The sequence below is a fragment of the Pezoporus occidentalis genome, unplaced genomic scaffold (assembly GCF_034315485.1).
Source record: "Pezoporus occidentalis ecotype Australia unplaced genomic scaffold, CSIRO_AGI_Poc_V1 ctg346, whole genome shotgun sequence".
Classification (NCBI taxonomy): Eukaryota; Metazoa; Chordata; class Aves; order Psittaciformes; family Psittacidae; genus Pezoporus; species Pezoporus occidentalis.
The window spans coordinates 227,311-239,398 of record NW_026915440.1 but is presented as its reverse complement, the minus strand read 5'-3'; the positions used below and the strand labels follow the sequence as shown (position 1 = coordinate 239,398).

At 36.0% G+C, this 12,088-nt stretch overlaps 1 protein-coding gene across 2 annotated transcripts in view; it reads left to right on the top strand.

Annotated features, from left to right (window-relative positions):
- CHD1 (chromodomain helicase DNA binding protein 1) overlaps positions 1-9,807 on the top strand; it is a 37,385-nt gene extending 27,578 nt beyond the window's left edge. The window contains exons 29-35 of one of the 2 annotated variants that reach the window (XM_062630051.1): positions 1,850-2,113; positions 2,532-2,672; positions 4,931-5,109; positions 6,736-6,832; positions 7,035-7,092; positions 7,795-8,005; positions 8,205-9,807. In XM_062630051.1, the coding sequence (XP_062486035.1) occupies positions 1,850-2,113; positions 2,532-2,672; positions 4,931-5,109; positions 6,736-6,832; positions 7,035-7,092; positions 7,795-8,005; positions 8,205-8,565 (1,311 nt within the window). In that variant the 3' untranslated portion in view covers positions 8,566-9,807. The remainder of the gene's footprint in view (positions 1-1,849; positions 2,114-2,531; positions 2,673-4,930; positions 5,110-6,735; positions 6,833-7,034; positions 7,093-7,794; positions 8,006-8,204) is intronic. The other variant, XM_062630052.1, reaches the window with a different exon arrangement.
- The last annotated feature ends 2,281 nt before the right edge of the window (positions 9,808-12,088 follow it).

Sequence of the window (12,088 nt, the reverse complement as noted above, 5' to 3'; positions counted from 1 at the left end):
GGGAAAAAAATCATCAAGGTCAATTAGAATGAGCACAATGAATAGATGATACTTCAACACTTGCATGTTAAAGCTTCTGTGTATGTCATGGCTTTCATTATCCAGAAAGACTATCTAGCCAACTATTTAATGTTCTGTAACTTCTGATGTTTCTTTAGGCCTCTACTTTTGTTGCATCTTTTTACTTCTAACACTTATTACACAGCAGTAACCATTAGAGATAAATGTTTAAGTAGTTTGGGGTCATGTCACAGCTAATTTTATGACTTTGATAGTAGTTTAAATAAATCAATGCAAATCTATATGTATCATTAAAATACTTCATACTTGGTTTAAAATAAACTAAATTGAAGTGTCTCGCACAACCATTTTAAACTATTACAAGTCATTGTAATTGTCAACTCGCCGTAGACATAGTGAATACATAGAAGACACAGTGAATACATAGTTAAAACTGAGTCAGCCTTAGAAGAACCATGGTATATCTATTAAAAAAAAAGAAGTAATTTTTAACTAAAGCATTCCTATATGTATTTAAACTGTACTATGGAGATTAAAATGTAAAGCTGGGGAAAAAAAAATAAATCGAACATAGAATGGCTTATGTTTATATATACAGTAGTTTGTCTGGAATATAAAACTAAGAATTGTAAATGTTGTCCCATTCTCAGTGAATTAGCATGGGCATCTGAATCGTAAAATTAAATTAAATGCTCAGACTACTTAAAAAATGAGTGTTTGATTTCATCAAAAGAGTAGACATTGCTAGTCAGTTGACTGACTTGTTACGTTTTGGGAAAGTGTCCAGAATGCTGTCCCCCTTTGTATATTTAATAACACACATTCATCACTAATATTTTTAGACACAGACTAACAGTTGCACCTCTGAAAACTGGAGTATATGCAAAAATGGGCTTCAACCATCTAAACCATTGGCTTTAGCTACTTAGCTGCCATACTGTGTGCAAAATTTGAAACTTCACTGTTTAACTGCTAGAATATTCAGGAAACTCTTGAAGTCATTGGGGTTTTGTGGAGAAGTTTCCATGATGCCTAAATACTGAAGTCCTGGTTGGGTTGATTACTTGATACTTCATCTAAGTAACTTCTTCAGATTCATGTACTGGGAATTCTTTAATCTGTTTTTCTGCAATGGATTCTGTATATGTCTTTACAGCATGTACTCAAATTCAAAAATCATAATGATTCTTGCTCCTGTACATAATAACTTCTGTTGCTATGGTATTTTTCTGTGTCTGAAAGGATTTGAGTTTCCATGTCAGACCTTACAGACCAGTTGAGCAGTTCTTTGTTCACCTTCCGATAATTAAATCAACCCCTGTCAGACTACTCTATAACTAAGACTTTTTTTTAAGCCTAGTAAAAAGAACACCTCTGGAAAAAAGAAAGCTGTGACTCTGTTACTTCTGTGAATGCTTAATAATGGTAAAAAGTTGCTGGACCAAAGCTAACTAGAACAGAGGTCTTTTAACGTCTGCATCACTTGAGTGTCCTGACCAATCAGCTCAGTTTTGTGAGACCTGCTTCCTTATAGTTTTTACCTGTTCAGAGCCTAGCTACCTTTTAGAGTGACAGAATTCTAAGTTAAATGGACATTAATTTCTCACCTCCACTACCACTGTCAAGACTTGCTTTGTCACATCAAGGAAGTGAATGAGTGGTTCTCATCTTTGAAACTGCATTCAGTTCTACTTGATAGGTTTTAAATCTATGTCCATAAAGAAAAAAAAAAAATGCACAGATAAAAAACATGGTTTAGTCTGATAGTTACAAAACTTTGTACAGATAGGAACTCAGTTGATGTGACATATATGCTTGCGTATTGCAGGATGAGATTGTTTCAGTGAAACATCCACATAAAAAAATTAAAGCAGAAAAAGAAAATGAAGAAAAGCCTGAGCCAGATATTGGTATAAAGAAGGAAGCTGAAGAAAAAAGAGAGACAAAAGAAAAGGAAAATAAGAGGGACTTGAAAAGGGAGAAAAAAGAAAAAGAGGATAAAAAAGAATTAAAAGAAAAAGATTTTAAAGAAAAGAGAGAAAACAAAGTAAAAGAATCCACACAGAAAGAAAAAGAAGTAAAGGAAGAGAAGGTAACTAGGTTTACTTATCTTGTGTAGCACTAGAAAAGGCCACTAGGTTTATGTGAGTGATTCTGAGATGAAAAGGTATTTTGGATCTTATCAGTTGTCATTTCATTAAAGTCTTTTACGTAATTTGAAGTTTTATTTTTACTACCTGAAACCATGGTGATAGGCGTTTGAAATGGGAAATTATGTCTTCAATAACATTTTATTTGGACTCAGAGTACAAGTGCTTGCAAGAAATTCTTTAATTTCTATTCTTTTCCATCCCACAAAGAAAGTAAAATGTACTGTCATTGAATGTCAGCATAGTTTTTATTCTTACTGTTGAAAAGAATTCAGTAGTTACGGGGATTGTCATATATTATAGGATAATTCCAGAGCCAAAATAAAATTTACTTAAGATATTTTTATATCTTGTTCTTAGGTAAATGAAGTAAAATCTGAAAATAAAGAAAAAACTAAAAAAACTCCATTGTTGGATACTCCAGTTCATATTACAGCAACTAGTGAACCAGTTCCTATATCAGAAGAATCTGAAGAACTAGATCAGAAAACATTTAGTGTGGTAAGTCCCTGTTTGATGAGTTAGTGTTTATAAGTCTATATGAGGACAATTTCTGACATTCTTGGTTCTGTTATCGGGCACAGTAACACAGGTGTTGTTCTTTTGCTACTATAGTCTCATATCAGTGAATGTTACTGATACTGGACAAAAGTAATTTTTGTCTTCATTCCATCAGTTTGCTGTATTTATTCAGTATTTATCCACTGATCTATCTGCTGAATAGATTTAGAGTATAGACTTCAAAGGTATATCCTGAAGAATAACTTCTTGAGTTATTCTTTGAAGAGTAGACATCAGTGACCTTCAGTTCAACTGTTAGAGTCTCTGGCTTTGCTTTATCTTGTACACCTTTGTTCTTTGTAAGCTAACAAATTAAGTTTCAGCATTTCCCTCCATAAGTATTGCAGACTTAAATTAGTAGACATAGTAAGGAACAAATGCTAAGGCCCATAAAAATACCTTGCTGGAGTAATGTCTCTGACAACGAAATAATTTTGTTGAATCACTACTTCTGACTAAGAACAGAATCAATATTGGAGGAAAAGAGGTACGTATGCACAACTTATATAAATTTTATATGTTGTCTGGGTCCTTTGGAAAGGTATTCATGAGTTACTTTGAGCAGCTACTCTCCTGTGGGTGTTTTGTCATTCAAGATTTCAACAGATGTTTGGTTTTGCCAGCCAGCTTTACTGGGGTTGTTGCGGGTGCTGGTTGTGACATTCAAGTAAGATCCTCTTGAGTATGGTAGTGACTGGTCTATGTATGGTTTTATTCTAAACATTTCAAGTAACCCACCTGTGGTTTCCAGGATGAGTCTCAAGTGATTCAGGTGGATATGTTTGTGTGTCTAAGTAACAGAAAATCACTTGATTTCCATGTACAGTTCTATTTTTCTGACCACTTCTATATTTAAGCAGTGCACTCTCCTAAAAGTAAACCATCTTCTGAAGGACAGCTTAAAGCTTTGTCTAGTGCAATATGCAGTGCAGCTGCTTAATTATTTAGTGGCATGAGCTGGCAATGGAATATCTTCCCTGGTTGTCCCTAGATGCTTACATGGTAATGGTGATACTCAGCTTCATTCTGTTACAGTCATTTGTCTTGTCTTTTTTTTTTTTAAGTGTGGGTTGGTTTTTTGTTTGTCTTCATTTTATTTTTATTTATGTAGTTGACTGGGCTTGGTTTTTTTGGGTTGGGTTTTTTTTTCTTTTTTTCTTTTTTTATGTTTTATTTTCGTTTGTGTGGGTTGTTTGGGGCTTTTGGGGGTTGGTTTTTTTTTTGTTTTTTTTGATTTGTTTTGTTTTTTTTTCTACAAGCTGGGAGTAATTCTAGGATGGTTTTCTGTATAGGAAAACACTTGTTTGTCCAGGTTTTTTTTTCTGGAATGTATGTTTGTCATTATGCCATGGTCAAATGCAGTCTACTTAGCATATTTAACTACACTTTCAAGTGCAAATTGCTACAGTGGGTTATTCAGGCTTAACTAATTTGGCTTTTTGTGACAAGAAAAATACTCATTTCTTCATCTCTTTACCATGCTGTTGTAGTTGGATGATATTCCTAAACAAATGTCTGTAATTTAAATCCTGCTAACTAGTTTTATCTGGATTTATTATTAAAACATCTGAATCAAAGTGTGAAAATTCAGGAACTCACATATGATATGTATCTGCATTGCCATCACTGTTGTTACTAATCTAGGCATATCCAAACTGGCTTTACTCTTGAAAGCACAAGTTCTTCTAGAATCTGAATAGGACTGAGGTTTCAAAACTGCTTGGAGAATCAGTGTTGATCCTCTGCTGCCAGGTTTAATTTGCAGAAAGTATCTTTTGGAAATGTACTGAACACTCATAGTTAATTATGATGTTGAGTTAGTATAGCTTTCAAGGTGCTAAAAAGTTAGTCTTGTCCTGTATGCTTGTGCTGAAAGCTTTGATTGTAAAACCCAATTGTAACAAGTCCTTTCCCTCAGGAAATCCCTTATATTAAATCAGTGATTTCTTACATCCTTGATATCTGTATTTTCTATAATCTAATGCTTTCATAGAGGAGTAAATTTCTAGGGGATTCAAAACACAACTTTTTCTGAAGGAAACCTATAAAAGATTTTGAAGAGCTGTGAGCAAGTCTTGTGTTTTATTTGGCTTCTAACAATGCTGTCTTTGCCTGGGTGTATGTGTATCACAGTAAAGGGTGGGTCATAGTTCAGAATTTTCCTTTGAAATAATACATTACTTGTTTCCTTTTTACAGTGCAAAGAAAGAATGAGGCCTGTCAAAGCAGCATTGAAACAGCTGGATAGACCAGAGAAGGGCCTTTCTGAAAGAGAGCAGCTGGAACATACTAGACAGTGTCTAATCAAAATTGGGGATCACATTACTGAATGTCTAAAGGAGTACACAAATCCTGAACAAATTAAACAGTGGAGAAAGTAAGTTATTCTCAATGTTTTTTCTTGAAAAAGGAAAATCCAAAATTCGTTCTATTGGCAGGGTAGTTTTTAATTATTTCTCTCATTTCTTACTTTCCCTTTCTGGTATCTTTCTGATGTTTTAAATAGGGATCTATAAAAAGAAGATTATAGATAGTTGTAATTTTAATGGATTGGCTTTTTCATAATGCATAGCCATGCATTTTGTCCAGTAGGTAGAGTCATCTCATGTCTTAAAACTGAAAGCAAACCCTTTAAAATTCTTGAGGCAAATTGAGCTTTGTATGATTTTGAGTGCCAGAATTCCTTATTCTTTTAAAAATATTCTCTAAAATTAAATTACATGTTAACTGTGATTGTATGTGATGCTTGTATTTATTATAATGTACTCAAATATACTTAAAATTTAAAGTAGAGTTTGCATCTTTAGGAGGTGACATAAAAATATAGAAAGGAATTTAGTTTGTAAACTTCATTAAGTTCTTGATGCAGTTTGGGTTACTTTTATCAGAATATTCACTTCAGTATTTTTATGGTTGAAAATACAGCCTGTGCTTTCATATACAGAAGTCTGTTAAGCGTTTCATTTTCTTGGAAACTTCTGCTTCTGTAGAATGCTTCTGCTGGTTTTACTTGCTTTACTTCAAAATATTAAGTTGATCTGAGGTATGAAACCCAGATCTCCGTCTTACATTTTGGTAAATGTTACATTTGTTGAAGTAGGAAGCTCAGAGCTGTTCTTCTTTATAGTGCCACAGTGTTACATGTAGATTAATAAAATACGTATTTCAGCTATCTTTGATAGCAAGTGTAGTAAGTTTATATGAAGTTATACAAGTATAATTAGGCATGCCATTGACTGGTTGTCTGCTTCTGCAAACCTCTAGACCAAAATGTCAGTGTTCTGGCAAAGGAGCTGTTCTTCCTGAGCCTGCACACTTCAGGTGCTTTTGAACACTAGACTGTAGTCTTTTTAAGCATTCCACATGTAAATTTGAGAAAAAAAAATAAATCTAGAATTCAGATCTGTTACCTGTAGAAGGAAATTATTGCTTTAGAGATTTGGCATCTTGACAGCAAAAGACTTAATTTGTTCCTCTTTCACAGTTCTTTCATTTCAAAGGTTTGACCAGGTTTTGGAATTCTGTGAAAAAAATCTCTGATATTTTCATGCAATAAGGCTTGTAGGTCATATGTCTTAACTGTAAGAGATTTCAATTTTGGAAGTATTTTTACTTACTTAGATTTTTATGTACTGAGTGGTGAGTACTCATTCAAACAACCTTTCAGAAGACATTCATAAACGGATTATCTACATTTTTAAGCAGCTGCACAAATCATTCTAAAACATGATTGTTGTTAGTGCTACTTTCCATCCACTTTGCATTCTGAAGTATTTTTGATAAATATTAAGTAGTGCCAAATGTTAAGGGAGTTAATCTTTCAAATATTTCAAATACAGCTACTTATTTTTTGCTGTGCAGTTCAGCAATGCTGTGTAAATTTCACAGTGTTTCTGGTTTGCTGAAGTACTGCTGTTTAGATAATTTCAGTTAAATCCATGTTCTGATGCATAATACAAGAAAAATGTATAAAAGAATTATATCTTCTTTTCTTCTTCCTCAGAAATTTGTGGATTTTTGTCTCTAAGTTTACAGAATTTGATGCCAGAAAGCTGCACAAGCTGTATAAACATGCAATCAAAAAACGTCAAGAGTCTCAGGTAATATTTTCAAACCTTTTCTAAAAATACAGGTATGTATTTTAAGTATTATAATGCTTTTATTAGATTTTTATAATGAACACACAAATACCCTTTATCTAGCATTTATGTTTGCAGTAGTCTCTTTTGTTAGGATATTTTTCTAATTAATTCAGACGAACTTTGGGATGTAGCAGTGAGTTTTTGTACTTGTCTCTTTTAGCAACACAATGACCAGAATATTAGCAGCAATGTGAATACACATATAATTAGGAATCCAGGTAAGAAACCTTAAGTATATTCTTGTGTTACATATGTTAGTTTTCATGTTTTTTTCATTTCATGTCTCCTTGATCTGTCCCCCACACTGCTAATATCTTAGAGATGGCTAATAAGCAAAACTACTAGTTGATGAAATACAGCTGAGTACAGACTGAAGCTGGTACTTACTGGTTTAAGTAGCAGGTTATTTCACCTTGCTTTAAAAACAATTTGGAAACAATTTTCGGGTTTAATTTTTTGATCCCACCATACACATTGCCAAAGCTGTTAAACAAGCAACATAATGTGTTTCAGAAATACCACTGACAGTCTTTCACTTGCAAGCCGTATCTTTACAACTTCTTCAGGCCATCCCTTCTTAGAGGGGAAGTTGCTATCATTCTGTCTGTTATTGCTCTACTAAAGGCACCTCTACTCACTGCTTGTTTGGATCACAGTTATCTTCACAGACTGAATGGAGAGGTTGAAAATTTCCGTTTCTGAGTCCTACACGTGTACATTCAAGCTTGCTTCCCTCTGACTTCTGAGGTTTCAGTTCACTTGCATTAGCGCATTTGTCTTTCAAGTATTTAGATCTTGTTTCTGTCAAATTACAGTGTCAGTTTTATACTGCTTTATATCTGACTGGTAGGAAGTGCTGTTTGAATTAGGTGAAGAAAATACTTTATGAGACTACTTGTAACCTCTGCCTTATCAAACAGATGTGGAAAGACTCAAGGAGAATACAAACCATGATGACAGTAGCAGGGACAGTTACTCTTCTGACAGACATTCGTCACAATACCATGATCATCATAAAGACAGGCATCAGGGAGATGCTTACAAGAAAAGTGACTGTAGGAAAAGGCCCTATTCAGCCTTCAGCAATGGAAAAGATCACAGAGACTGGGATCACTACAAACAAGACAGCAGGTGAGTTCATCACTTTTAAAATCTGTTCAGAATTCCCTTCCTGGTTTTGTAGTATGCTTGTAGCAAGCATCAAAATATCTTTTTTTTGAGTAATGCAAAATCATAGCAATATTTCTCTCATGCAGCTCTGTTGATCTGACATAATTGTGGCTTTTAATGTGTGTTCAGTAACACTAATACAAATAATTTCTATTTTTAGATACTACAGTGACAGTAAACATAGAAAGTTAGATGACTACAGGAGCAGAGACCACAGGTCAAACCTGGAAGGAGGTTTAAAAGAAAGCCGGGCTCATTCGGATCACCGTTCCCATGCAGACCACCGGATATATTCAGATCACCGTTCAGCTTCAGAGTACAGCCATCATAAGTCTCCTAGAGATTATAGGTACCACTCAGACTGGCAAATGGACCACAGAGCATCAGGTAGTGGCCCAAGGTCACCATTAGATCAGAGGTCTTATGATTCAAGATCTCCCCTAGGACACAGATCTCCATTTGAACACTCATCAGATCATAAAAGTACACCTGAACACACATGGAGTAGCCGGAAAACATAACAAAGACTGTCATTCTCTGAACGTTTTAGCCATATCCAGTAAACTAACACAGTAATTGCCTTACATGACTTGAAAGATATGAACTGGTTATTCTATCAGTAGCAGTATTGTTACTTCTTTCCAGGATGCAAGGTCTATTATACCAACAGAAGAAAAATATTTTTGTATTTAAAGTTTATGCTGCACTGTGCTGCAAATGCTGGGGCACTCTTTTTTTAAGAAAAGATAGATGTTTACTTTTACAGGGACCTCAAACACTGCCCCTTTCAGACTGGATCTTACTATAAAACTCTTCATGTCAAAATGGTTTTAGGCTGAACACATGTTAAATTATGTTTGTAAATGAACTTTTAAACCCTGACCTGTGCTCATGTTTCAGGAAGGAATGGGGAGTTTATTTTCTTTTCTTTTGTAGTAAAGAACTCTCAAGGACTTTGTTCACTTTCCAAAGCTACTTGTTTACATTGTACACTGCGACCACCTTGCCACTTTTCATCACAAGCTTGAATATTTAAATTCTGTACCTGTAAAGTAGCCAGGATTTCTCCTGTTTGTGATCAGTTATAATGCCTTTTTACAAAACAAAACAAAAAAAATAAAAAACAACACACAAACAAATGACTGTAAATTATTGTAAATTCATTAAATGAGCTTTTTTCCCTCTCAGGCTTTTTTTGACTGTTCCTTTCCCCACCAACTCAGGCCTTCTTGTTACAAGTATGAAACAAAATCAGTGTACTTACATGTTTTAATAAAGCATCTTGATGGAATCACTGTTTAGAATGTAAAAATTGGGAAAGGGAACATATTATTCTGTTTAATGCTCCTTTTTCATTGGATAATTTAGATACATGTTTTGGGGTTTTTTTGTTTGTGGTGGTGGGAGTTTTTGTTGTTGTTTGGTTCGTGTTTTTTTATTTTATTTTCCTGTTAAGCTGTTAGTGTTGTGATTGTAATGAAATGGTAAGGAACATCCAGCTAAACTGTGCTCTGGAAAGCTTTTCAGGTGCATTGGTTTTAAAGAGGAAGTGTTAAATATCTAAACACTTCAGAATCTAAGTCAGCCAAAATTTCTTGTAAATCCATTTGTGTTCCCTCTTCAACATGGGCAATAATGTCAAATGTGCTATGCAGACAGTTAATATTTTAGAAGATTTGAATGACTTTATTGACAGAATTGTTACAATGCACACTGATTGTACATAGATAACTTCTGTCTGACAAATTAAATTTAAACTAAAAGGATATGTGGGCTCTTGTAGTAGTTTTCTGCTGTTTTTCTCTACAGCATTACTTTTTCTCAGGTTTACCCTTAAAAACATGAAGCTCTAAAGTACTGAATTTTAATATGCAGTGTGATAATAGGAAAGATACCTAGTCTGGCTTGCTTAGTTGAAACTGTTATCTGTTGCTCCAGTTTTTCTGTGCTCTTGCAGTGTTGTGCACTTTTTCTAATTGAACAGGTTTGTATGAAAGCATTCATGTAGAACCAAAATGTCCTGGTTTCAGCTGGGACAGAGTTATTTTCCTAGTATCTGGTGAGTGCTGTTTTTTGGCTTTAGTCTGAGAACTGTGCTGGTAACACACCGGTTTTTTAGTTGTTGCTCAACAGCATTTCCCCTGATCAAGGACTTTTCAGTCTCATGCTCTGCCAAGTGAGGGGCACAAGAAGCTGTGAGGGAGCAGAGACAGGACACCTGACCCAAACTAGCCAAAAGGGTATTCCATACCATAGCGTGTCATGCCCAGTATATAAACTGGAGGAAGCTACCTGGAAGGGTCCAATAACTGCTTGGGTCGGGCTGGGTATTGGTCAGCAGGTGCTGAGGAATTTTATTGGGCATCACTTGGGTTTTCTGAATTTTCATTTATATTTCTGTTGTTTCCTATTAGTATTGTTATTGTTGGTATTACTATTTATATTGCACTTTAGTTGTTAAACTTTTCTTAGCACAGTTTGCAGATTTTATGTTCTTCATCTCCTTCCTGTCCTGCCTAGGGATTGGGGAATGTGGCTGAGCAAGCCGCTCCCTGGTAGCGAGTTACTGGCTGTGTTTAAACCATGGCAGTCCTTTCTGGCACCCAGCATGAGGCACAAAGGGTTGAGATAACAACTGACCTGAGCAGAGTGTATTGTAACAATGTTGTTGTTATTATTGTACTGTAATAATCACTGGCCATAACATTGCCTCATTTGTTTTCAGAGATCACACATGTGCTTTCTGGTATGCTATGTGATACTGTTCTTGTCATATGTACTTCCTGTGGTGATGTTTATCTGTGGGGCTTGGGCTAAGGTTATCATTTTGTTGTACTTTGTAGTGCTGGGTTATGATATGATGGAATTGTTAGTCATGAGAGTAATCTGCTACTTCCACTCAGTATTGTATCATGACCTTTGTCCCTCAGGAGCCATCTGTTGGGAACCATTAACAACTATAGCTTTGACCTTTTCCCCATGAAGAGCCACCAGCTCCCCTTCATCTTCCCTTCCCTTCCCCTCGAAACCAGCCTGGGTCTTTTGCTAGGAGACAGCATGTTGTTGAATATGATTCAGATCTTGCTCAGGGTTAAACAGCTACCTGTGGCTACTCCAACCCCTGTGAGAAGCACTGCGGCTGGAAGGCACTCAGACTCCAGTGTCAAGACTTGCTACTTCAACCCCTGTGACACACTATAGCTATTAAAATACCAGTGGCAAGCACTATGGCTACTCGGTCCCCAGCAATAAGCATTGCAGCCACTTCAATCTCCACAACAAGCACTAGCTACTCTTGTGTGATGACCAGTACCAGGGCTACTCAAACTCTCGCAACAGGCACTGCAGCTATTTTTAGCTCCATAACAGCAGCAAGTACAGTAACTATTCAAACTTCAAACTTTGGTGACAAGCACTGTGGCTGTTTTAATTCCTGTGACCAGTACTGCAACTACTCAAACCCTGACAAAAAGCGTGACCACCACTCACTCCGGTGATGGATGATATGACTGAACCAGAGAACAAACCTGTGTCGGTATCAGTTGCTCCTATATGCAAGAGGAAATGGAAATTTGAAAATAACTTGTTTAGTGAAGGAAGAGATGAAGAAGGGCCAATACCAGAACTAGAGGAACCACTACAAGAAACGGAGGAAGAGGCAGAACAAGAGATAACTTATTGATCTCTCTCCTTGACTGAGCTGCAGAATATGCTAAAAGATTTTAGCTGTTGTGCAGGTGAGAACATCATCACCTGGATGCTCCAATGCTGGGAGAATGGGGGCAGCAATTTTGAATTAGAGCATAAGGAAGCCAAGCAGCGAGGATAAGTTGTTAGGGAAGGGGCAGTTGACAAGGCAATTGTGAATCCTCAGCCTCTGGAGGATAAGTGTGAAGGAAAGGTATCCCTTCAAGGAGGATGTTGTACATTGCACATGAAGGTGGACCGCGTACAAGAAAGGCATCAGTACCTGAGGGAATTAGCCATTCTGGAGTCTGAAAACAATCTCTTCACATCCAGCATTTCAGCTGTGGAAAAACTGCC